The following is a 24879-nucleotide window of genomic DNA, read 5'->3' as shown; positions in this document are numbered from 1 at the left end:
GTCGAAATGCTCAGAAAGCCCTCGATAACTTTCTCTGAAGCCTCCCCACATAAGCTTTATTAATTCTAAGCTCACATTTCCTCCTTAATCCAACAAATCACGTAAGCCCTGCAATTGTATTTATCATGACAAATGAATAAAAGATATAGAAGTAGAAAAAGATGTCTAACACAATAAATTGGATAATTCATTCAATCCCCAAAATAAAACCACTTAACTCAGTTCGAAATAACTCAAAATTCAAACAATACTCAATGTTTATAAGTAATCATAAACAATAAAACTATACATATCTATTTTGAATACACAAATAAGTATACATTTGTGTATCATCAAGTGATTGAGTGATTTTAAATTAAAGATCACTTGATGATACATCAAATAATCTATATTTGTATACTCAAAAGTGACTACACATAGCATTGCTCAATCATAAATAAGTCATCACAAAGTTTGAAAGCATGAATACATAGGGTCGAGAATTGAAAAGTAATACATAACTAAAATCAATTAGGCCCCATCCTTGTGCAACTGGACTGATTGGATCGTAAGGTCCCCTGTATGCCTTGATACTGACCTTGCTTATCTACAAAACAACACAAACAAAACATGTGAGTGTGGAAAGTTCAATAAGTAGGTAAGCTATCAGGTCACCTCAATAATAATAAAACTTGAACTAACGTTTCGAAACAAAAGTGTGTTCTTGATAAATATGAGTTATATCCTAAGATATTTTCTAGCATCCCAAATGTCTATTCGACTATAATATGTCATTCCATATACCATATTTCTATAGGTACTATCATCCCAAATGACAAGTCTTAACCTTATTGTTGCATGTGTTTGTCTTAAACTTTTACATCAAGGGTATCATTGTAATTGGTAGAGTTCGGGTTATTTGAGTAAATAGACACAGGGGCAAAACTATAAATTCATTGAGAATTTAACCTAGGTATATAAACCTTGGTTTTCTCCTAGTGTGGGTCGTTGTAGTCATTTTGGTTCTCCTGTTTAGTGCTCTCTCATATTTGCTTAGCTAGGATTTGTGATACAATGAAGAAAACTCTTGGTTTTCTTTGATTGATCGTTAATCTTGATGTGGTGTAGAAGTCTAGCTTTCGGTTGTCACTATTTCAAGTCAAATATGATAACATCGTGTCTTTGATTGATTATTTTTGTTTGTATTGAAACCTATAAACTTTGATATTGATTTTAGTGGACTGACTAGAGGAATATCCTCTGCCTTGGATGTAGGGTTTCGATTTTGAAACCCGAATTAAGTAAATTACTTTTGTTATCTTGTTCTTTGATGATTAATCGAATGTTTGTTTAATAATCGGTGATAAAGATCCAAGATCGAACATTAATATTAACACTTATGGTATGGATCAGATACCTAACTCCTGATCATAGACATCTTAGATGCCTCATGGAAGCATATCTGAATGATATCTCAAATGTCTACTACTACTGGTGCACATAACACAATGTCGGCTGGGCTTAAGGTTAACAAAGCTTCAACACCTTAATCACACGAGGAAATCTAGTTGCATTCCTCTCTTTCAATGTAGGCATAACTACAGGATTGTTAATTAAAAACCATCTTTAAACCCCTATCACAATCATGTACATGAAACATTTCGTTGACCATGTGATTAGGGGTGTTCAAAATCGGTTAACCAAATCAGTTTGCCAATTTTTTGAACCAAACCGAATTTTTAATTTAGAGATAATCATAAACCGAAATTGGATCAATTTAAAGATTAATCGAGTTTAAACCAAATCGAAAATACTAATTAATGGAATTGAATTTTTGGTTAACCGGTTTTGAAGTGAGTTTCAAAGGATTATCCTTTTTTTTTTTCAATTTGTTTTGAAAATATGTTCAATATTTTATTGATTTATTATTCAATTTTATTAAAACTGCTTTGGTTAACCGATTTTAAAAAATAGACAAACTGATAGCCGAACTAAAAAACCAATTTTTCTATATTTTTGAACCAGTATCCAAACTGATTTTTTTAAACGACCTATTTTTTTATCCAGTTTTTAATTCAAACATCGGTTCAATTTGGTTATCTGGTAATTTTGAAAACCCCTACATGCGAGGAATAATTTAGTGCAGTTCTCATTTTCTTTGCACACCTAAATAAAAGTGAATTACTATGAGCTTTGGCACTAAGGGCATGAAACATCTCATGGGTATTTAGCTACAACTTAAATGCTTTTACCTATTTTATGCCACATTGCACACAGTTGGTAGTTATTTTGCATAGTTGCTTCATTTAGAGGTTGTGTCATCTTTCACATAATCAGACACATTTTATTTGCTAATTGCTTTAATTTTCCTCTAATAAAGCTTATCTATTCTCTTTTCCATTCCAACATATAACATAGGAGTAAAATCATAATTTGTTTCTCATGTGTAGGTGTGATTGGCCATGCACACTTGTTCACCTTGATGACTATGCACATACATATACAATCCCTTGAGTCATGGCCATGCATCATGACGTTAACTAACAATCTTCTAATGTTTCCCTAACGTTCGTTAACTAAATCCAACTCATCATGACCATGTATCCCTTGTACACACGATCGCACATCTTTATACTCTATGTACGAACGTACACCCTATAATTCATGTCCGTTCACTACCTTTTTACATAGGTTTATGGTTGTGCACCCATGCACAACCACTTAATCTTCTTCCTAGGGTATGCACAACCATCACCTCCTTGTGTATGGTCATGCATTGTCATCTTTCCTAAATTTCTAGTGTTTTTCATTGATCTGACTTCATTCCCTATTACAAGAAATGTAAATCTCTACCCTATAGGTCATTTTTGTTATCCCAACATACTTAGTTACATGTTTATTACACAGATCAACGTCTTAATGCATGATAACATATCATATAACATTTTGAGTTTGTTTCGACATGGTTATTCATAGATAACATGTTATGGTGTTTTTTCTATCATAAATCTATTCAGAATTACTATCATGATACTCATTACACCCAAATATAGGGATGGATGAATCCTACTTACTTGGATTCCGATGACAAGTTAGTCTTCATGTGGTTGCAATAAGTTTTCCAATGTCTTACATCTCATATAAGCGTCCTTTCTCTCAAACTCTCTTAATCCTCTATTTGTTTATTCTAAACAACAATATTGCAAAATAACCTTATTAGACACTCACCTTTTTTTAAAAAAAAAATTTGGCCAATTAATGCCACTCAAGATTGTGCAACCTCTATGCATGGTTATCTAGCCGATTTCATACAAAAATCATGTTTTATGATCGCAAAGAACATGTTTATCCAAAATTTAAATGTCATGCACGATTGTACATCTCCTTTGCATGAACGTTTGTAGTAACCATTTGATATTATTCATCTTTATTGTGTGTACAGGTGTACACCCCTTACATGCATAATGTATATCTTACATGCACAATTGTATATCTTACATTACTTAGGCAATTTCATGTGTCATGCACAAAATGGCCAATTTGCCCTTCACTGCATCTGCACGGGCATGCACTCCTAATGTGCATAGTCATATAATGCACTTTAAATAAAATACTTATATATAAATTTAATCAAGTACAAAAGACCAAATTACCCTTAGTCCAGACCTATGGGTGTGACATAATAATAAAACGATTTGTCATAAAGGTCAATTGATTTGGGGGAAGAAAACAAATTATTGGAAGGAAATAAGAAACCGAGAGAGACTAAAGCGTAACAAGGAAGCAAAGAATTAGGAAAATGAAGAGGTATGTGTCTTACTTATGACTTCATGCATGACCTTATATGTCCTTTGTACTGTCTTTCATGCTCGTCTTCTTCCCTTTGCAATAATAGTTATACCTTAGCTAATGGTAAAATCATCAATTCACACTCATGAATGATCATACATTCTTTTGTATGGTTGTTCACTACATCTAATCCTATGTGTCATGGATGATCGTATGACTATCTGATGTTTATCAACAAATCTAACATGATCAATGAACAATCATGTGGGTCTTATGCACAATCATACAAATCCTAATTTCTACATTTATCATGATCGTTCCTATGCTTAGAATAATTGTTCCTACGCATATGGCATGAAAATTTAGGGTATCTTGGCCGAATCTTTCATATCGAAACAACACCAAATAATTCCCTAAGGTCCCTAACATAGTTTCAATATCAAATATATATACAACAAAACACATCCATATCATAAGATCTAAAAATATATGGAGACTATAACACAAATATGCTTTTTAGCATACCAACAACATTTTTTTTCGTTAGATATTCTCATTCGATTTGATTGCATTACACAACAGTTACATTCATGATTCAATCTTTATTAATAATATTCTAGAATCACAGTTTACACAAAGTTCTTTTATCTGATTATTTCATATACCCTTGTATATAACTTAGTTTAAACAAAATCAACATATAATCTAATCACAAGTTCTCATATCTTAAATCATAACAAAATATTAACTTAGAGAAAAGCCTTGATACTACAAAATCAATCATGCATCAGATTCTAATCAAAACATAAACAAAGTCTACTTTCCTACTTGTGATCCTAGTTTAAGGACTTTGTTGCCAAAACCATTACCTTTGATTTCACCGGACTCTCTCCTTTGTGGCTGAAAGATGAAGGATAAGATTTTTGCTAAAATTTAAACTGAACACAATAAAGGATAATGGGCAAAATCAACAAATATGTGCCTTTTATAAAATTTTTCAATTGTAACTAACTGTTCATCCAATGAACGGTTGTTTGTTGACTTAACATATCCAACGTGACATACTATCCACTTAATCCACATGACATCATAGGAACAGTCATGCATGGATCGTTCAATAGTTTAAAATTTCACTAATAAAAACTTAGCCAATTACATATCTTTTTCAATAATCAATTATGACCTCAAGTAATTAAGAAAAGACATAAATGACCTTGTTCATGCTTATGGGTGTTACATTATGATTAAATTAAACAGTGAGACTTATAGGAAAAATGGGTGAGCAAAATCTTTTAATAATTTTTATATGTCAATATTTCAAGCAGAGTAATGTAGGTTACTCTTAAAGAGATCATTTATGTGAGAAAGCAATAGAATCACTTCTAAGAAAGTTGTTAAGATTCAATTATTAAGAAATTCTCGTAAAACTAAGAATATGCTATTAAACAAACATAATAATGAGAAGTGAATAAAGTCAAGGAGAATTATTGTGTGAAATATGTCATCATTTATATGAACAAAAAATTAATTCAAGAACATATTATCTACTCATTAGTCAATAAAACAACTATATTTTTGCAAGAGAAGGTTTAAAAGGTAATATATGTGTATCATATGTAAGTTTTAGTTGTCAAACTCTATTATTATATCTCATATCTAGCTATGTTAAATTCATTCATGTGAGGGATTGTTAGAATTGAATGAATTTAACTAATTTCTTGGAATTTAAGAAGTTAAAAGGTGTGAAAAAGAGTGTTAAAAGTAATGAAATTAAAAGGTGAAATGTTTAGATTTATGGTGAAATTCATTATAATATTAATGTTTTATCCCTCTTGGAGTAATATAAGAATTGAGAATCCTCTAATTTTTCACACAAAAATAGTTTGAGTTTAAACTTTCTTCTTAATTTCCTTAGTTTATCTTTTAGTTCTTCAAGTGCTTTTTAGGTTGTCTTGTTACAGAGTTCGGGTCGATTCAATTCAATTGAATGAAAAAGTGGTATCTCTTTTAATATTCCTCTTTCATTGTATATTGAAAAACAAACGTTATTCAAATTCTTGTGTTATTCGAGCAAAGGAGCCAAATCTATTTTAAGAAAATTATTTGTTACACAGGTCTTGACATCCAACTTAAGTTTACTATAAATTTTCATTATTGGTTTCACTTTGGCATATAAAAGGTTCTCCAACTTTAAATCTTGACGTCTGTATATTTAATGTTAAATATGATTGTATTTTAATTATATTGTTTATATATGATATATTTGCAATTACTAACATAAAAGATCTTTTGACAACACTAAATAATCAAATTATATATAAGCTTAAATGTAGGGTTAGATTCAAATCGAATTATGCACGAACAGGTGAAACTCATTTTTAGGTGTTAAACTTAGGCTTGTTAAACATAGAGAATAACTCATTCATGTTTAGCTCACTTCGTGAATCAGAAGTTCATATTCGGCTAGCATAAGGCTCGGGTTCGTGTAAAAGAGCCTAACTTGGTTTGAGCTCGCTGAACTTGTTTGCTTGAATTTGGTTCCTTTGTGGCTTGTGCAACATTGTTTAAAAATTTCTTTTAATCTATTTTAGCTCAGGTTCGAGTTCGTAATCGATTTTCAAATATTTTTTAGCTCAGATTCGAACTCATTATCAGTTTTTAAATATATTTTAGTTGAGGTTTGAGCTCGAGTTTATATATTTTAGGTTCAGATACCTTTAAACAAAATTCGTATTAAACCTAAATAAACTCTCTTCGAATCTAGCCTTACTTAAATGTATTTGATGTATGTCACCGATGAACAAGGATAGAAAATTAAATACATTTTTATCAAATCATATATTTAGTTGTAAAATTAATCCCCTAAATACCATCAAAATATGGAAAGGTTTGCTATTATAAACAAGTATTTTTTTTAAATTAACCACCGAATGTACAACTTTTCTTATTACGTAATCAAACACGAGTTTCAAATTTGTTAAGCAGTCTTTGGCTTTGGCTTCATTCGCTTAGCTCTCGAATACAAGAAGACCCCAGCTAGAGCCAATGCGGTTCCTATTACGAAAAATAAGATAATTAGAGTGAAAAAATAAATAAATCACCAATTAAAATTTAGGATTAGAAACTAATTAATTACCAAGACAGTTAATCGGTGAAACTGGTATTTGGAAAAATAAAACTGCGGAGACAATCACCACCACACGCTTCACACAATTTCCCACTGCATGTGTCACCGGTGATAACATCTGCAGTATCATGTATGAAACCTGCCCAACAAAATCATCCAAATTAATAATATTCAACGACTGCTGAAATTCAACGTTAATCTAGTTATATGAGCACCTGCTGGTAACTGTGGAAGCAGAATCCTGTTAATAGTAATTTCAAGCATAGTTCTCTTATGTTCAACCCTTTCATTGCCTGAAACAAAGAGTAAAGAACCAACAGTTTTATGGGGTGGGGTTTTTGGTGAACCCGGATGGTGATTTGAAGTTAAAATCTTTTAGCATGAAGTACGACTCACAGCAGATTGCAGGAATGAAGGGGTAAACTTGACGCCTTCGATGAAAATAGCAGCAGGAACCAACAGGGTAAAAGAGATTATGGTTATCACAGAGAAGAGATTGATGTTGTCCAGAGTTTCCTGAAGATGAACAGAATGCCGTTTATGGACTAAATTTAGACAATGGTATAAAAATATTCAACGACATTTTTCCACTGTACCTCTTTATTGACCATGAACTTTTTGCTAAGTACATTACGCGACTGGTTAGTGACATTGGAAGCCATTGCACTGCAGAAACCAGTCCTGTTTGTTTAAGGGTAGAATCATCAGCAATATGCAATATTACTTGGTTCTTATAGCAGAATTGACAGTGATGTTTATGAAAACTGCGTTTACCCTTTTAGCAAAATTATACGTATCCACTTTAAATACACAAATGAGTACATACTTATATGTGTCATTACGTGATTTTATATTACTTTATGCGTAATTAAAAATCACTTAATCACATGAAGACACACATAAAATGTAAACTATTTATACACTCAAAGTAGATACACATAGTTTTTTATTGCTACCATATTGTCAATACATCAAACAAAAGTAATTTACCAATTAAAAGAAGCCTCTGTGAATGATGCTAATGCAACTCCGCCTACAATGGGGAAAATGGAAGAAACTATCCAGACAGTGGGCTTCTGTATGCACATAGAGGTAAAATTGAGTCAAATGTCTCCATCAATGCTTAATTATTTTAAATTGCCAACATAAATCTCCAGAGAGGTTAAATTTTGGTTTCTGTTTAATGACACCAGTCATATCAGTTAAGAAAATTAAAAGTTAAAACTGCAGCACATGATTCTTACCTCTCCAAGAAAAAGAGAAGCAAATAAGACGGTGAAAAAAGGCTCCATGGCTTTGATTGTGTGAGTGAATGAAACATTAACATTCCCAATGCTAACATTGGTCAAAAGGTTTCCCATAGTGTGTGCCACTGCCAGTGGGAGGATTGTTGCAAACTGAAAAGAGAAATTTATCAGAGTAAAATTCTATAACTTATACTGCATATACTTAACCAGAAGCAACATTTTTATGAAGTACCTGTGAAAGAGTTAACTTTGGGTGGGCATAGAGGTTAAATGTCCACATTAGGATAATCATCAGGGTCCCACAGCCTAATTGGAATGCTGTAATAGTGGTTGGATATGGATATGCTTTAAGGAGCTGTTAGCAGGAGAATCACAAACCAACATTCTCACCAAAAATTTCAATACTAGAATTAGCCGAATGTCATTAATGAGCTGCTTAAAGTTGTAGATAAACTTTACATAATCTTAATGAACAACTGTATAACACTTGGGCTATGGAAAACAATTGACATTTTTATGGCTGTCAATGAAAACCATTTCTGAAAGCTCCAAAAATAGAAGAAATTAAGCAAACCAAACCAAAATTCTTTGTGCTTAGTTGTGGTACTGGTTTCCTCAGATCCCATATTATGAAATATCAAATGCCCACAATTCAAAATTCACTTCATTCAAAGTTCCAAACAAGAATCATGCATTTACATTACATATCAACTTTCATAACTCAACGGTTAAATTTCTCTATCCTAATTAGACGTAAAGAATGTAAGAAAAGAAGGGCTAAATTTCAGAATATAGAAACGTCAAACCACAAAACAAATAGAGAGAGAATTCACCATAAACATGAAAGTAACAAAGCTAGTTAAATTTCGAGATGATGAACCTGCTTATTGAAAATATTGAAGTAGATGTTCAAACTATACCAAAGCGCGAACATGCCTCCAAGCTGCAAAGTGCCTAAAGCTTTAGATTTAGGGGCCTCATCTACACTCTCAGGAGCAGAGGTTGCCATCACCTTTAAACTGTCAAACCTTTGACTTAAACAAACAAAAGAAGAAGAGATTCGAGTAAAAGAACCAAAATGTGAGGTTCCAACACATGAAACTCCATGAACAAAACCATTGTCAACTTGTATCAAAGAAGGTGAAGTACTTAAAGTTGGACAAAATCTAAGGTTGGTGTTTCCGTTAAAAGGATTGAGAAATGGGATGGAAGATGGAAGCGCCAACCCCTGCATTTTGGAGAGTGAGGAAGGACAAAGAAGGAGATGGAGAGAGAGCTGCTTGACTTGCTGGGGTCTTAACGTTGCATGAAACAAGCAATTCTTGACATTCTGAAATTGACTAAATGTCTTGTAACCCACTTGTTGGATTAGATTTTATCAATTTGAACACTAGCTGGATGCAGCTATCTAATTGAGCTTTCACTTATCCTAGTGTGTTTTGCCATTGAAAGCAATGCGATGAGTTGATTTTTAAGAGATTCAAAGCTGATGGCTGATACTAAAAGGGCACTAGTTAGATAAAAGGATGGTGATCAAGTGGATTTCTTGATCTTATAAGTTCATTTGATAAGATTGTGTCCTACATTTTTCTCTTTTTATTTATTTTATTCCATCATCTTATAGTGAAGCTTAATGGTTTTTGACACAAAGGGAAAAATGGTGTGCAGGTAATATAAGATAAGCTGATCCCAGTTGAGAGTTTTCTGAATGAAACAGGGTGTTGTGGCTGGGGCCAAAACTTTAGACAATTAGAAGCATATTTTCCATAATAATTAGTAATTTCATGCTTTGGATAATTTGTTTAGTGGTGATCTGCTTGTTTTAGAAATGAGTGGATGAAATAAGTCTGATGTCGTATGTACACAACTTGCTTATGCAAAAGAGTGGCACGCAGTAATCCTGTTTGAGGCCTATTTAATACGGGGAACAATCATGGACCCACGCAGGAGACCCATTCGGAGCATAAGGGTTTTTTTTTTTTTTTTTTTTATAACGAGAATATTTTATTTGAGTTCAAACCACTTTTTGGAGTTAAACCTAGTTAAATTGATTATAACAAAAAAATAAAATCTTTATAAGATGTTTGGTTTTAAAAATATTTTATTATTAAAATTAAAAATTTATCTTAAAAATTAATGAGTATAAATTATTATTATTATATTCGATAAAATTTAATAAAAATAGATAAATATAAATAATCATTATGTTCGATTATAAGTATTAAAAAAATATTAATATATTATTTTACTTAAATATCCTTAAATATAATTATTCTAAAATATTTTTTATGTTATTTGTTAAATTAATTAAAAATTTAATTACTTTTATCTTAAAAAATTAATAAATAAACAATATGTTATAATAAAATCAAGATTATTTTATTAATCAGATTACTTCTTATATTATTTATCATATTACAAAAATATTTTATTATTTATAAATCAAATAAAATAATATAAATAATAAAAATTAGAGTACCAAAGTAATCTTTCAATAAAATGGGTGAACGTGGTCCCCGAATTTAGGAATTCGTGTGCAAACATATAATCTAACTTTTCTTTGTTATCTAGAGAATGAATATACCCTGATTCACCGTTGAGATGTCAACGTTAATTCCTTAAATTATCTAATATAATAAATTATAAAATTGGAGATCCTACGACATGACCCATCGCAAGAAATACCCAACACTAGTAATATTGCAGCCAGAGTTACTCCTCCTGGCACAAGAGGTTGAGAATTGAAAAGTTAAATTGAATGGCAAGGAATGGTCTGTGCCCTTAGTATTTTGACATCATGACTCTACCAGAAACTGGAAATGCTTTGGCAGTTGGCACCAAACATGAGGCAAGTATTTGAACAATGAATTTTCACAACAATTTCTCAGCTATAACGTCAAAAAATAGCAAGAGTACTTACATAGACAAAAATTTCTGGTAAATACAGGAACAACAATGCAAGTATATCAGGTCAGTAATTAGCTACCCGTCTGATGAATCTTTCAGCGTTCTCCACAAGATCAGCCAGAAACCTTCTCCAAACATCCTGCTTTAATTTCTGTATTTGATGATCAGTAGTAAATAGGGATTTACTGCAACACTTAACCCCTTCATGATACAAATCTGGGTAATAACTTATAGCCAAGAGGTTTTTTCTTTTTTTTTTTGGGGTAACTTATGGTCAAGAGATTTCCTTAATAGTGGCACCAGAACTCAGCAAATATGTAAGGATAAAAATGTTCTATTAAAGCATGGAAAGAAGATTAAGGCTCCTCATGAGAGACATTTGAGTCTTGCAAATGTCAAATAGCCAGTGTGACCTCTGGTTTCACCACAGGGCCTTGCCATGACAGTAGCTGTACTTGGATTCACCTGCTCATTGCTACCTTCATTTGGATGTTTTTTCCTCTTGTGAGTAAGAGAATCTGCTTTCCCTTGCCGAACTTCATAAGTCCGAAGAAGTATCTCAAATGTCCTTATATCTATATAGCAACACAAAATAAAAGTACATTTATACTCATTGATGGATACTATTAATCGAATTCTGCTAGAATTCTTTCCCCATGCAACAAATTCTACTAGCTTAGCATATGGGGAAAAAAAACTAGAATTCTTGCTAAGCTAGCAGAGAATTAGTTGCATGACAGTTTACCAGTAAAATTTGATTGAAGAGATTTGCAAGATCGCTGCACTTGCTCAATACATGGTGAGAAGGAGCACAAAATGCCATCTTGTTTCAACATTTTCTCAGCTGAAGGAATGACCATCCAAGGTTGGGGTAGATCCAGGAAAATAGAATCAGCCAACCCAGAAAACTCATCTGGAAATCCCTCACCCTGAATATCTCTAACTTCTACAGTGACAAAGCTGCTCACTCCTGTCCTTTCAAAGTCCTCCCTGTTGAAAATATACAATCAGAGAACTTTCCATATATCCTTAAGAACTAAGACAGATGCTTATATCTTCTCACCTGGACCACCCACAGAACAAAGTAAAAAAACAAAAATATACATCTTATTCAACAGAGGAATGGAATAAGGTGACATATATCGCTGACTTTGAATCTTCTAGGTGCAAAAGAACACTGAAAACTCTCATTAATAGTGAAGTAAGACTAGGAAACTTTGACCAAATTTATACATCACTTTCCTTTCCTACCACCCCCAAATTTTTTATATTTCTAAAATCTTCCCTTTAAATCAATTGTTTTGAAATTTATAAACTGGGTTTTACAAACTCCTAAGAAAATCCTATATCACTAATGAATATCAAAACAACCAACTGTAAATAACATTATGTGGGTAGTCCAATTGAGAAAAACTCCACATTTTACCTAGCCGAGGCAGCCCTTTGCTCATGGAAATCATATGTATAGACATGTCCTGTTGGGGCTACTGCCCTTGCAAGTGAGGTAGTTAAAGATCCGCTTCCAGTTCCCGACTCCAGAACCAAACAGCCAGGAACAATTTCCAAGTACATGATCACAAAGCTAATATCCGCAATGTATAGAATCTGTGTTCTGTGGCTCAAAACCAGAGTCCATAACTCCGGAGTCGGAGCTAACAAATAAACAAATCCGCCCTTGTTGCTGAATACCTTGGACCCAAATGGCTTCCCAATCCAATCTGAATGTTTAAACATGCCAAACCGGTTCTGGAGCACAGAACTCCGACAAACTTTAACAGCTTTCATAGAGTCATGTCTCTCATAGACAATAACCAAATCCCCATCTCCAATGCACCGATTGAAGGATAACTTTTTTGTTGAATCAGTTGGCAACATCCGTAATATATAACCAAATAATCTGCCTATAATATAAATTACAAGGAAAATTAATAGAGTGGCTCATAAAACTTAAATCCAAAAGGTTCAACTAAATCGTCAGAGACATTTCAACCAATACATAAAGATTCTTCCGTATATCAGTTAGTAAATCAAAATAAATAAGCCAACAACAAAAAATGATAATCACTCAAAAAAGCAAAAGCCTTAAAAAACAATTTAATGAAAGTTACCTTCCCAAGAAAATTTGCAGAAACTTCAATCAACTTTGAAGCTAACCCAAACTAAATAAAACGTCAACAAATTCAATCTCTTCTGGTCTCCTTTGGTGAACGGAATGAGAAGCAGAGAATGTAGACGGTGGAGGGTTCGCTCTAAAGAGAGAGGTTTTGTTTTGTTTGGGCCAATGGGCTGGGCTTGGTTGGATCAAGTAACCAGAAGAAAATTATTAAAGCCAAAATTTCAATACACTAAAACCATTTTAATTAAATAAATTTTATTTCATTTCAAAATTAAAATTTTTAATCCTTTTCTCCTTCTTTGCTTTATTTTTTTTTTAAATATTTTAATTTATATTATTTCTTGATCCCTTTAATTTCTCATTTATTTAATCATTATTAAGAAACATCATGTTTGTTCAAGAACAAATTCTTCTAGTATTTTTTTTCTTTTGAAATTGAATGAAATTTGACTCAAATATACTTGTAATTTAGAAAAAAAAATATAAAAATTAATAATAAAAACAAACAAAACAAAGGTTGGAAAATTATTTCCAAAGAAGAAATATTCTTTCTAATCTTGTTTTGTTTGACAAACAAGGCATGCATGTGAGTTGGAAGTGGCCCATTTTGACATTAAAAAAAGAAAAAAAAATTAATAATAATAATAAATAATAAGAATAAATAATGAATCATAGAATTGGTATAAAAAGAGAGAGGTGAAGTCAGAATCAACATTTCACAAATAAGAAAATATGTTCTCTTCTTCTGCAAGCATCTTATCATATTGAAGATGAGGTGAGCCCTCCTCTTGGATTTCTCTTGCTCTTTTGGCCCTTCACTTTGGATATCCTTGGATTAGAAAGCTACCCTTTCTCTATAAACTTACCTCTTATTTTTTAAAACCCACAAAAAATATCCCAACACAAATATCTTAACACAAAAATATCCTACCAATTTCCTTGCAATGAATCCTCAAGACCACTTCCCTTGTTTGCATTGCCACCCACAGGACTACATCAGAATGGTAATTGAATAATTAAAAAAACAGTACAAATGTCTCCTAAAAGTTAGAATACTTAGAATCTTTTGCCTTACTTGTTTTCTTCTAATGAATTACAGGTTCAACATTTGATTGAGAGATGCCTGCTCTTTCACATGAGCAGAGATGACTGCATCAAAGCGCTAGCAAAGTATGCCGGTATCAACCCAATTGTCACTCTTACAGGTTCAATCTTCTTAACTTGTAAGAATCTTATAACATGATTTTATTATAGTTATATTGAATTTAGTGGATAATTGCAGTTTGGAAAGAGTTACTTAAAGAGAACAAGGTCTTCTTTCAAGCATATTTCCATGCTACTGCTCCAAGGCACTTCAGAAGTAAGTCCACTAAACTAATAACAAATAGCCTGTGATACCATATCAATTACAAGCTTTAGCAATGTTTACAAGTGTACTAATTTGCACCTTTCTTTTTCCAGGAAAGCCAGCTGACAGGGGTTTTAATTTCCGAAGAAGGAAGTATTGCCGGTTAACAAGAAGATTCATGGCACAGATGAACAGAAGGGTTCCTCGGAAAAATGATTAAGATCTGCTCTTGAAGACTTGTTATAGCAAAGCTGTTGACTAGAATTTGTGTAAAAAGTTTGGCCCTGTAATATATCAAGCAAAGATATTGATCCAGGAGATGAAACGATTTCCAGTCCTGGTTATTACTGAAAGAGAAGCTGCCACTGAAGGATTATGTCCTTTAAGATATTGAGTTTGTCACTTCCATTTCATAAGGGGGGTACTGAATCAGCTGTAGCAGATGGTTCATTATTTTGTCACAGCTATTATAGTTATTAATATTGCTTGTATATTTGAAAATATGAATTTCAGAAAATGAGATTCCCCTTTTACTACCTATACATATATTATATGTAACAGAGAGTGCTCTGCAGAAAACTTAAAGAATATCTGTCACCTTCACATGTTAACTGAAGATAAAATCCTCTCCAATTTTCAACAGAACTCAACATTTCTTCTGAAATGCAATTGTTATTAGAAGTAATTCACATCAGAAGCTTCTACAGATGTCAAATTCCAACTCAAGTAAATGGTTTCTTCTTTATTAAGAGAAATATCCAAAGGATTAGAAATATTTGTGGAGTTCATTAGTTCTACTATCTGAAATTTCAATTACATCATACAAAAAAGTTTTTGTAGAAAAGAATCATGTAACTCTAAGCCTGATATCCAAACAAATCAACCAGAAGGGGTAATTCAACCACAAATCAATATGAAATAGCCATTATAAAGTGTTTTTTTTTTCCTGAAGAGAACATAATAAGATATACAATAAAACTTTATACACAAATAATAATATGTCCCTATAGTTCAATAGTGTAATATAATATATACATATAGTAATAAATTCTATTATAAAATAAAGACACATATTATGTATCATATAATTATATATCAATAAAACTAAGTGTATTCATTTTAAATATATAAATTGGTATACATTGGATGTGTGATATTATGTGATTTGATAATTTTGAATTAAGGATAAAATAATATTCAATTATGTGATGACACACATAAGAATGTACCTATATGTATACTTCAAGTCAGCACGAATAGTATTGCTAATTGTATATAGGCCAAAGGACTATTTTCCACTCAAGTTTTAGCATAATCTTAAAAGTACACCCATGACAGCTGAAAAACTCAAACACTTACTCATAAACTAATTGCTGTTAAAATTTTCAATTAAAGGTATGAATAAAATCGTTATTTTATCTTTAAAACCTTAAAATTTTATTATTCCTCTCAGGTTTTAAAAACTAATCTTTCACCCTATTTTCAAAGTTTAAAAAGTTTATATTTGACTTCTAGGGTTTGTTTTCTCTCTCTAGCCACCATTATTTTGGCTCATGACTGACATTTTACACCCATCTTTTAGATTCAATCATGAAGTACAATCACCCAACACAACAAAAAATGATGAAGTGTTGTCCTTTGTTGTGTCAGCTAAACGCGACGACAAAGGACAACGTTTCATCATTCTTCGTCACATCGTCCTTCATCGTTTCTTCTCAATTTAGACAACACTTCGTCATTCAAATCTGAACAACGAAGGATTGTTCTTTGTCAGAGAAGATCATTAGTTGAAGTCGAGAAGACCATCGATCAGATTCCCTAACCCTAAAATCAATAGTCAAATTTCCTAAGTCATCAGACCTAAAAAGGGAAGAAGTGAGTTTTTTAAAATTTAATCATTGAAGAGAATTATTAGTTTTTAAAATAAAAAAAAAAAATGATATACAATTTTAAAATTTTTTTATTTCAGGGTAAAAATTGATAATATTACTCATATCTAATAATAGTTTGGATTTCTTACCTATCACGAATATGCTTAAAATTATATTAAAATTTGTGTAAAAAATAATCCTTTCAAGATAATCCCAACTCACCCAGCCTCTTAGAAATTCAAAACCAATACGGAAGGAATACTAATGCATTGTCGGCAGTGAATGAAGTTGGTAGCTTCTAAGGAAAGAGCACATAATCGACGGGTCCTAAAAGACGCCAGTGTTGACATCATCATCAACAAATGTCCAAGAATGTAACCACTAGAGGCCGTTTCAATGGACCCCAATATATTTCGCGGTTCTTGTACCTTCGTTTTGTTCGTTTGATTTTCTTCAACCATCGCATTTTACTTGTCAAACCATCTTTTTTTTTTTTTTTTTCCTTCTTCACCTCAACTGGTGCCTTACGCATTCTTGTAACTCTGATTTCCGTAAAAAGGAAATTTTAGGAAAATTATATCACTCGTTTTATTTTATCACCTGTTTTCATGCCAAAAGGAAGCTTCATTTTATAATCAGAAAATCATCTGTAAGTAATATCTTCTTTCTGAATCTTCATTTGTGATGTTTGTTCATTTGACCACTGGGAATTTGGGGGTTTGATGGTTTCTTTTGATCTTTTTATTTATATACATATTTCGATATTAAATTTGCAGCAGAAAAGAAAAGGGTTTATGCTAAAATTTGTTCTGTAGCTTTAATTTGTGTGTAGAGTCAAATGTATGGCCATTTGTCATGTGAAAGTCAGTTTCTTTTCTTCATTTTTTAGTTTGATTTTTATGGGGTTGGTTTCATTTCCATTAGTTTGATGCACAATCTGGTATCAAAACAATTTGTAAATGAATCATTATGTGTTCTTTATCATGTCATTATATCATTGTAATTGTAGGGTTGATAAGCTGGCTAGTCAAGAATTTGAGGAATAGTGGTGTAGGAAAGTTCATGTTACATAGCCAAAAAACAATTAATAATGAAAAGAAGAGAAGAGGTAACACAGCGACTTTTTTGGCAGGATGCAGCCGGCAGTAACTGAGGATACCACCGTCTTGAGTTATTGGTTGAACTGGAGGGTCTTGCTATGTTCAATATGGTTATTGTCAATAATGGCTATATCATCATTTATTATATGGAAATATGAATCTTTGGATAAGTTGAGAGCTGATAAAGGAGAAACACAGCAAGATGCTGTACAATTTTTGTGTAATGATGACACATGGAAGCCATGTCTTAAAGAAATACACCCATTTTGGCTATTGGTTTTCCGAGTATTTGCATTCTGTTTTCTTTTGTCTAACCTCATTGCCAGAATTCTTACTAGTGAAAGCAGAATATTCTTCTTTTATACTCAGTAAGCTATCTTGTCTTGGATATATTACTTATCTTTAAAATCAGTAGTATAAACAATGGTTTAAGCACTGTGGACTGATTTTAAAATCAGTTGTACAAAGCAGAATTCTTACTAGTGAAAGCAGAATATTCAATAGGATGGCGATCGGAGAGCAAAGATTTGTGAGGGGTTTTGAAATTTTTGTTTATTTAACGCAAAAAATAATTATGATGCTAAAGTGAAGATTTCTAAGCATAATAGGAACATGAAAGCCCTTCAATAATTTATGAAAGAACAATGCTATGCATACCACTTTAAATATATGAATAGATACACATTTATGTGTGTCATCATGTAATTGGATGTTATTTTATCATTTATTCAAAATCACCTAATCACTTAATTACACACGTAAAGTGTATATCCATTTATGTACTTAAAGTAAATATGCATAGTTTTTTATTGTTTGTGAAAAAGGTTTTGTGTGTTTATCACAAAAGGAATGATCACTATAAAATTCTTTCATATTTTATACTCTTAGCAATCTCTGGGTCTATATATATATTTTTCATGAAACTAAACTTAATTTTTTTTTTTATTAGAATTGTTAACATGTGTAGTCATTACGTCTTCGGTTGAATTTGTTCAATCACAAAAAAAGTTTTTACTCATAGAGGACATTTATTCTTGCTGATAATTGTCAATTGTGATATTTAATACCAGTTTCCAATTGTTTGTGGATGTTAAGATTAATATTAACTCATTGGTCTGGTGTTTTTTGAGTGTTGAACAGGTGGACTTTTGTTCTGGTTACCTTCTATTTTGGGGTAGGTGCTCTAGTATCTATCTCCAAATAACACCTCCAATTGATATTAAACTCTCTATTGTCTACAAATGAGTTTGTGTTGCTACTATAGATACATAAGATAGGTTTGCTGCAGGAAAAACTTTTGTTTCGATGGAAGTAAATGTTTGGAATTTTATGTGCTTAAATCACTTTTCTCTACATACTTCAGATCCTTTATTCAAAATAAATCTACATTATGATCTCAACCTCCTTTGTAGTTTGGATCTCTTCTCTCCATCTATGGGTGTTACCAGTATCACAAGATGATCAGTGGCAATCTAAACGTACTGGATGAGACAGATTCAGAGAAAGGAAACTTCATGCCTCTAACAAATGGAGAAAATGCAAATAAACATGAAATGAGAAAGGTCTTGAATACCCAAGAGAGATCCAGTCCAGCAATTATTAGTTATCTGTTTCAAGTTGTATATCAGGTATTGATTGACTTCCAAGAACCCGTTAGTTTACTCTTACACTGTGACAGTATTGTTACTGACAGGTTGGGCCTGCAATATTCAGGTCGTTGGCCACCTAGGAATCCATCGAATTGGATCTCTTTCACCTATTAGAAATGTGCTTGCCCCTTTCTTTATTGTCTTCATTCATCTGCTTCATAGTTAGTATCGTATTGGCATCTTTCATGCTGTTGTAACTTTTATCTTTCTTCATACTTGTCCTCACTGACTATAAGGTAAAACCTTTTAAGTTTATGAAGCAGAAAGAGATTTTTTATAAACCTTTTCTGGCAGTTTGCTTGTGATTATTTTTCACTTGGATGAAAATTAACCTTTTAATGTTTCTGAGACTTCTGTCTTGGCTTGAATCATCAAATAAATATAGATACACAGTATGATTTGCATGTTATGATAGTAGTAGAGTTTTCACATGTTCTTATTTTACATGTCATTCATCTTTTTATCTCTTTTGTGCCATAAACAGATGAATGCTGGGGCAGTGATGCTCACTGATTGCGTTTATTGGCTCATTATTTTTCCATTTCTCACCGTCACCGACTACAAATTGAGTTTTGTAAGATCTCAACACCCTAAATCAGCTTCTTCATTCAGTTTCTCTTTGTGTTTATTGTCTCTGACTGTGTGTGCATATTAAAACATGCTTCTTCATTCAGTTTCGCTTGAGCGCTTATTATCTTGTTTGTCTATGCAAATTAAACATGCTTGATAGGGATAAACTAAGAAGCCAAACATGTTTTTTTTCCTTGCATCATTTCACCAGGATACCATCAGTTGTATCTCTGAGATCTTGAATGGGGATTAAGATTTCATTGAATAGGCTGTTATTGATGAAAGTGTTGTTAGTGTCATTAGTTACATGCCAAAGGGCACTGGACTCATACATAGATATATTAGGTAGGTTTTTTGGCAAAAGAAATCTTTTAATTAATAATTTGCTTTTCTAGTTGATAGGAATCTGATACATACCTCGTCATCTGATTAACTTTGACCTGCCCTTAACAGAAATGCACTCCTTTAACACTTCACCAATTGTTTTCTCAGCCAGCTAACCTGCAGAAACTCATTCACCAATACAATAGAAAACTAACAATAGACAATGAAATTAAAATAGGATAATATAATTTTATTTATGGTCAATCAAATAACCATCTATCATTACACTTTTATTCTTGGATTTATAGAAAACACTCAACCCCCCAATACAGAAAAACCAGCCATCGGAGGCGTTGGAACCTCTGTTTTCCCTTTTATAAACTTGTCCTTCCTTTTTTTCTTAATTCCCCTCTCTTTTTATACTTCCTCTCTCCATTTCGTTGTCCTCTCCCTCAATTCCCTGCTATCAAGTGTCATTCTTAATTCTCCCATGATTCTCCCCCAAAACCGTTAGAGATTCCATCATTGCATTGTTGTCACATGAGGCTGTTGTTTTAATAATCTTAGCCGACAACATTTCTTTCACAATTTTTTCAATCTCAGTGTTTTGGTTGTAGGGGCAACAATAAGGTCAAATATTCGATGGTTGACCCCCTCCCTTCAATCTAATGGCATGGTCTCTACAATTTTCATATAAGTCTTGAAAATTTTTTATGATAGCCGCTAACCCCTTGTTCGAATGTTCAAAAAGATTATCTCGTATCAACATTGCTTCAGGAAGTTCTACCAAATTGGAATTTCTAGCTGTGTTGATTAAACTTTTAACATGTAATTCTAATTTGGTTAAGGAAGGATCACCTTGTAACACCACCAGTGCATCTGCTCTCCTGTATTTCAAATACATCAATTTCCAGTTTGTTTATACCTCCTGCAAGGACCACCGTTACCTGTACTACTAATTTGCTTTTTGTCCTCCACCAAAAGTTCAAAAGGCTTTGTTGGTTGCACTTCTAGTCCCACTTCTCGGACTACCTCCCATGCAATAAAATTATGGGTAGCCTCACTATTAATCAATACAATCACTTCTCGATTCCCTATCTTTCCTTTCAGTTTAAAGATCTTATAGAATAATAACTCCATGTTTGAATACAAGGAACTCCATTGGTGTACCCTCTATTGTAGTTAGTTCTATTGAATCCATACTTGGTTGCCTCTCCCTGTCAGCTCCAATGTACATTTGTCATTCTCATTTTTTTTTGTACACACCATAAACACTCTCAATTATTTACTTTTACGGTGGTGCCCTTTAGTGAACTTCTCATTGCACTGAAACAAAGACCCCATTCTAACCTGGATTGATCTTTTGCATCCTTCAATTGTGGGAATTCATTGTTGCTTCTGTTCATTGACCCCAAACTCCCTTCTCTCAAGTTCAATGATGTTGATGTTGTCGAGTTAGGTAGAATCTGATTAGGCATGGGTTTTATAATGATGGATCCCTGGGCAAACAACTGACAGCAGAACCTTCTCTGGGCTACCTCTTTTGCACTCACTACAATCTCCAACAAACCATTCTCAACAGCAGCAAGGACATGCAATGCAATAGAATAGGAAATGTAACACAATCAAGGAAGAGAATGAAAATATGTATTGTATTGAATATTTCTTAATGAAGTTTACAAAATCAATTCTTCAATACAATGACTATTTTCAATGACCATGTTCAATTACAACTGTTAGCCCATTACAATTTTAGCAACAAATTAGTCACAAAAAGAATTCACAAAACTCAGTTGAATCCCCACTATACATGCTCAGCTTCCGAGAGAACCACTCTCTCCCCACATTCCTTCAGTTATTGCACCTTCCTCTCTTCTGTAGCACCTACTCCCTTTTTCAACTTTTTCCATAGCTACTTCTTTCTCTTTTTCCTTTGTTTTGCCACATCTCCATATTTTCTGTGGCTGATTTTGCATTAGAGCAATGGTCTCCTGATCCCTTTTCCAAGTGCTAAAAGTCTTCTCTTTTTACTTTCTCTTTTCCTGCAAGAAATGTATATATGAGTTCTAACATATAATCAGTTGGGCTCATAGATCTTAAGTTGTTAAAAACCTGAGTCAAGCCTTTCCTATTTGACCTATTAACTTGGGCCTTCTAGTTCTTTGCCCCCTCAAACCTTTTGGGCTCGTATGCAGTCCAATGACAAGTCCCAGTCCTTAACCCTTTGGGTCATGACCATTACTTGACCCAAATTTTTTGTCGTAATTAGCCTAATTTACACTAGATTTTCTCTTTTAACCCATTGATAAACACTCTCTTCAATAGGTCATCACTCATTTCCTTTATCATTGCAATCAACATTTCAAATTCAATCTGATATCAATGATTCCCTATTGTCAAATTGCATGAGTTGCTCAAGAGGGCTATAGGCTTGTAAGGCCAACTTAAGTTCCTCCCAACTAGAAATCGATTGTCTAGATTTTATTTATTGGAACCATGTCAGTGTTGCCCCCTCCATGCACATGGAGTTGTCAGAATCTTCTCCCACTTCTAAATATGGTTAACATGGAAGTATCTTTTCGCTCAAAAAACCCAATTGAGAGGATCATCTCTATTAAAAATTGATAATTCCAACTTTCTGGTCCAACATTCATTCCGACTACATTGGCTACCATTTTGACTAGTGTCGACAGAACATCGTGTCTACAACCGTTGGCAATTTCTAAGTAGATGTTTACCCTAGTGGCATCAAACCTTCCACTTTTGTAACCTTGCTACTACTTCCCTTCATCATGGTGGTTCTTCGTATCGTCATGGAGGATCTAATCCATTCGATAAAGTCCCTTATACCAGCCACGCTATTCTCTAACTTCTTCACTCTTGACTCCATTCTTATGTTTACCATAACCCAATCAACCTTGTTGTGATACCACATTAATATGTACCCCTCCATCAAATTAATTTCAACTTGCCCTCAAAAAAACTACACACCTTTAACACTGATGTTGTATCCTCAGTTTGCTAACCTATAGAAAACTCACGCGCCAACATAATTGAAAAAGTACCGATAGACAATGAAATTAAAATAGGATAATCTGATTTTATTTATGGTTGATGATCAAACAATAGTATGTCAGTACATTGCTATTCTTGGTAGGGCTGGATTCGAGCCGAGCCAGCTCGAGCTCGAGCTCGAGCCGAGCCCGAGCTGGCTCGGCTTGGCTCGGTATATTTTTTTTAAAAATTTTTTTATACAAAACGGCGTCGTTTTAATCCATATATATATACAAAACGGTGTCGTTTTGATATAAAAAACGAGCCGAGCCGAGCCATTACCGAGTCGAGCTGAAAACGAGCCGAACTCGAGCCGAGCCAAATTCGGCTCGAGTCGAGCTCGAGCCGAACTCGAGCCAGCCTTAAAAAGCCGAGCCGAGCCCGAGCTGGCTGCGAGCCGAGCTTGGCTCGGCTCGAATCCAGCCCTAATTCTTGGATTAACAGAAAACACTCAACCCACCAATACAGGAAAACGAGTCATCTGAGGTGCTAGAACCTCCTTGTTTTCCCTTTTACAAACTTTTCCTTTCTTTTTTCCCAATTCTCTTCTCTTTTTATGCTTCCTCTCTTCATTTTGTAGTCCTCTCTTACAATCCTCTATTGCCAAGTGTCATTCTTAATTCTCCCATCATTATCTCTCAAAGCCATTAGAGACTCCATCATTGCGTTGTTGTCATGTGAGGCTGCCCTCTTCTCCCCTTTTCTTGTTCTCACAGACACTTCTCACCGAATCTCTTGAATATGAACTAGCAGAGAAAATCATGCTTTTTCTATGTCAATCTAGAAGATGTAAGCCAAGATTTTCAGTTTGAGTCATATTAATATATATTCTTTTTTCTGCTGCAGAGAATACTTGATAATATGTAATTTCCTATTGATGGAGAAAAGGGTATAGTTTGTAGTTGCACTTAAAGATGCCTAAGCCTTATATTGATCACACCATGCTATAGAAGCAGTTTCTGACGTGTTTATATGGGGTCTGTTTTACATGCATCTCAAATGCTTTTATCAGTATGTGTTCCATATGATGTTTTGTATCTTGACGATCTATGTTTCTCTTATGTTAGATGACAGTGAATATGCATACGCTGAATGCTGTCTTTCTACTCTGCGATACAGTGCTGAATTGCTTGGTAAACTGATGTTGAAGGCTCATTCCTGTCACGTTTCCTTGATATTTTTTCTTAGTTATGTCTGAATAACAGCAATTATCTTCTTTCAGCAATTCCCATGGTTTCGGATTGCTTACTTTCTGCTATGGACGTTTGTCTTTGTTATTTTCCAGTGGATACTTCATGCTTTTGTCTTCGTCTGGTAATGTTTGGTACCTTTCCTCTCTTAATAGCTATGGACATTTATTGATTTCACTCAATAATACTGATGTTTCTCTCTGCTTCTGCCATAGGTGGCCTTACCCATTCCTTGACTTGTCATCACCATTTGCACCATTGTGGTTGGTTAACTCAAACTTCTCATTATGACCTTTTTGCCTCTTTTCTTAATCAGTTATTTTGAAAGATAAAGTTTCTTCATAATATGCATTTGCAGGTACTTGGGAGTGGGATTAATGCATATTCCATGCTATGGCATATTTGTTTTTGTGGCTAGATCAAAACATTACCTGCTTTCAAGATGGTTCCCTCAGTCTTATCTATGTTCAAAATAAGATTTCTTTTTTAATAATTCTTGTAATTTTAACGTTTTCTTTCTTTTGTATAAAATCAAGTCTATATAGCAAAAATGGCTTTCTACACTGAGGATCGTTAAATATACTTAATAGATGTTATATAGTAGAACA

General features: G+C 33.2%; 4 protein-coding genes across 7 annotated transcripts; 2 read left to right on the top strand and 2 right to left on the bottom strand.

The window, feature by feature from the left end:
- Nucleotides 1-6622: 6622 nt before the first annotated feature.
- LOC123224236 (phosphoenolpyruvate/phosphate translocator 2, chloroplastic-like) lies at nucleotides 6623-9742 on the bottom strand. The gene is made up of 9 exons (XM_044647843.1): nucleotides 9023-9742; nucleotides 8375-8497; nucleotides 8140-8292; nucleotides 7886-7971; nucleotides 7492-7576; nucleotides 7292-7411; nucleotides 7111-7188; nucleotides 6905-7034; nucleotides 6623-6822 (listed from the first exon to the last, which is right to left on the bottom strand). Exons 1-9 carry the CDS (start codon nucleotides 9374-9376, stop codon nucleotides 6746-6748), a joined length of 1206 nt encoding a protein of 401 aa, XP_044503778.1. The 5' UTR covers nucleotides 9377-9742; the 3' UTR covers nucleotides 6623-6745.
- Nucleotides 9743-10997: 1255 nt separating this feature from the next.
- Nucleotides 10998-13322, bottom strand: LOC123222507 (tRNA (adenine(58)-N(1))-methyltransferase catalytic subunit TRMT61A-like). 2 transcript variants are annotated; one of them, XM_044645325.1, is made up of 4 exons: nucleotides 13158-13322; nucleotides 12476-12950; nucleotides 11795-12039; nucleotides 10998-11624 (listed from the first exon to the last, which is right to left on the bottom strand). In XM_044645325.1, exons 2-4 carry the CDS (start codon nucleotides 12922-12924, stop codon nucleotides 11416-11418), a joined length of 903 nt encoding a protein of 300 aa, XP_044501260.1. In that variant the 5' UTR covers nucleotides 12925-12950; nucleotides 13158-13322; the 3' UTR covers nucleotides 10998-11415. The 2 variants fall into 2 exon arrangements, with proteins under 2 accessions (XP_044501260.1, XP_044501261.1); XM_044645326.1 differs by having other exon boundaries at nucleotides 13163-13322.
- Nucleotides 13323-13916: 594 nt separating this feature from the next.
- LOC123223185 lies at nucleotides 13917-15055 on the top strand. Its single transcript, XM_044646282.1, has 4 exons — nucleotides 13917-14169; nucleotides 14265-14370; nucleotides 14448-14525; nucleotides 14627-15055. Exons 1-4 carry the CDS (start codon nucleotides 14110-14112, stop codon nucleotides 14731-14733), a joined length of 351 nt encoding a protein of 116 aa, XP_044502217.1. The 5' UTR covers nucleotides 13917-14109; the 3' UTR covers nucleotides 14734-15055.
- A 1586-nt stretch (nucleotides 15056-16641) lies between these two features.
- Nucleotides 16642-24834, top strand: LOC123223665. 3 transcript variants are annotated; one of them, XM_044646961.1, is made up of 9 exons: nucleotides 16642-17033; nucleotides 17394-17852; nucleotides 18625-18658; nucleotides 18897-19112; nucleotides 19618-19707; nucleotides 24149-24214; nucleotides 24304-24395; nucleotides 24487-24534; nucleotides 24630-24834. In XM_044646961.1, the coding sequence occupies exons 2-9, from the start codon at nucleotides 17518-17520 to the stop codon at nucleotides 24745-24747; spliced, it is 999 nt and encodes a 332-aa protein (XP_044502896.1). In that variant the 5' UTR covers nucleotides 16642-17033; nucleotides 17394-17517; the 3' UTR covers nucleotides 24748-24834. The 3 variants fall into 3 exon arrangements, with proteins under 3 accessions (XP_044502896.1, XP_044502894.1, XP_044502897.1); XM_044646959.1 differs by having other exon boundaries at nucleotides 16647-17033; nucleotides 17517-17852; XM_044646962.1 differs by lacking the exon at nucleotides 16642-17033 and having other exon boundaries at nucleotides 17709-17852; nucleotides 18615-18658.
- The last annotated feature ends 45 nt before the right edge of the window (nucleotides 24835-24879 follow it).

This window comes from Mangifera indica, chromosome 8 (assembly GCF_011075055.1).
Source record: "Mangifera indica cultivar Alphonso chromosome 8, CATAS_Mindica_2.1, whole genome shotgun sequence".
NCBI lineage: Eukaryota > Viridiplantae > Streptophyta > Magnoliopsida > Sapindales > Anacardiaceae > Mangifera > Mangifera indica.
The sequence above is the reverse complement of the archived record's forward strand: the minus strand, read 5'-3'. Positions and strand labels throughout refer to the sequence as shown.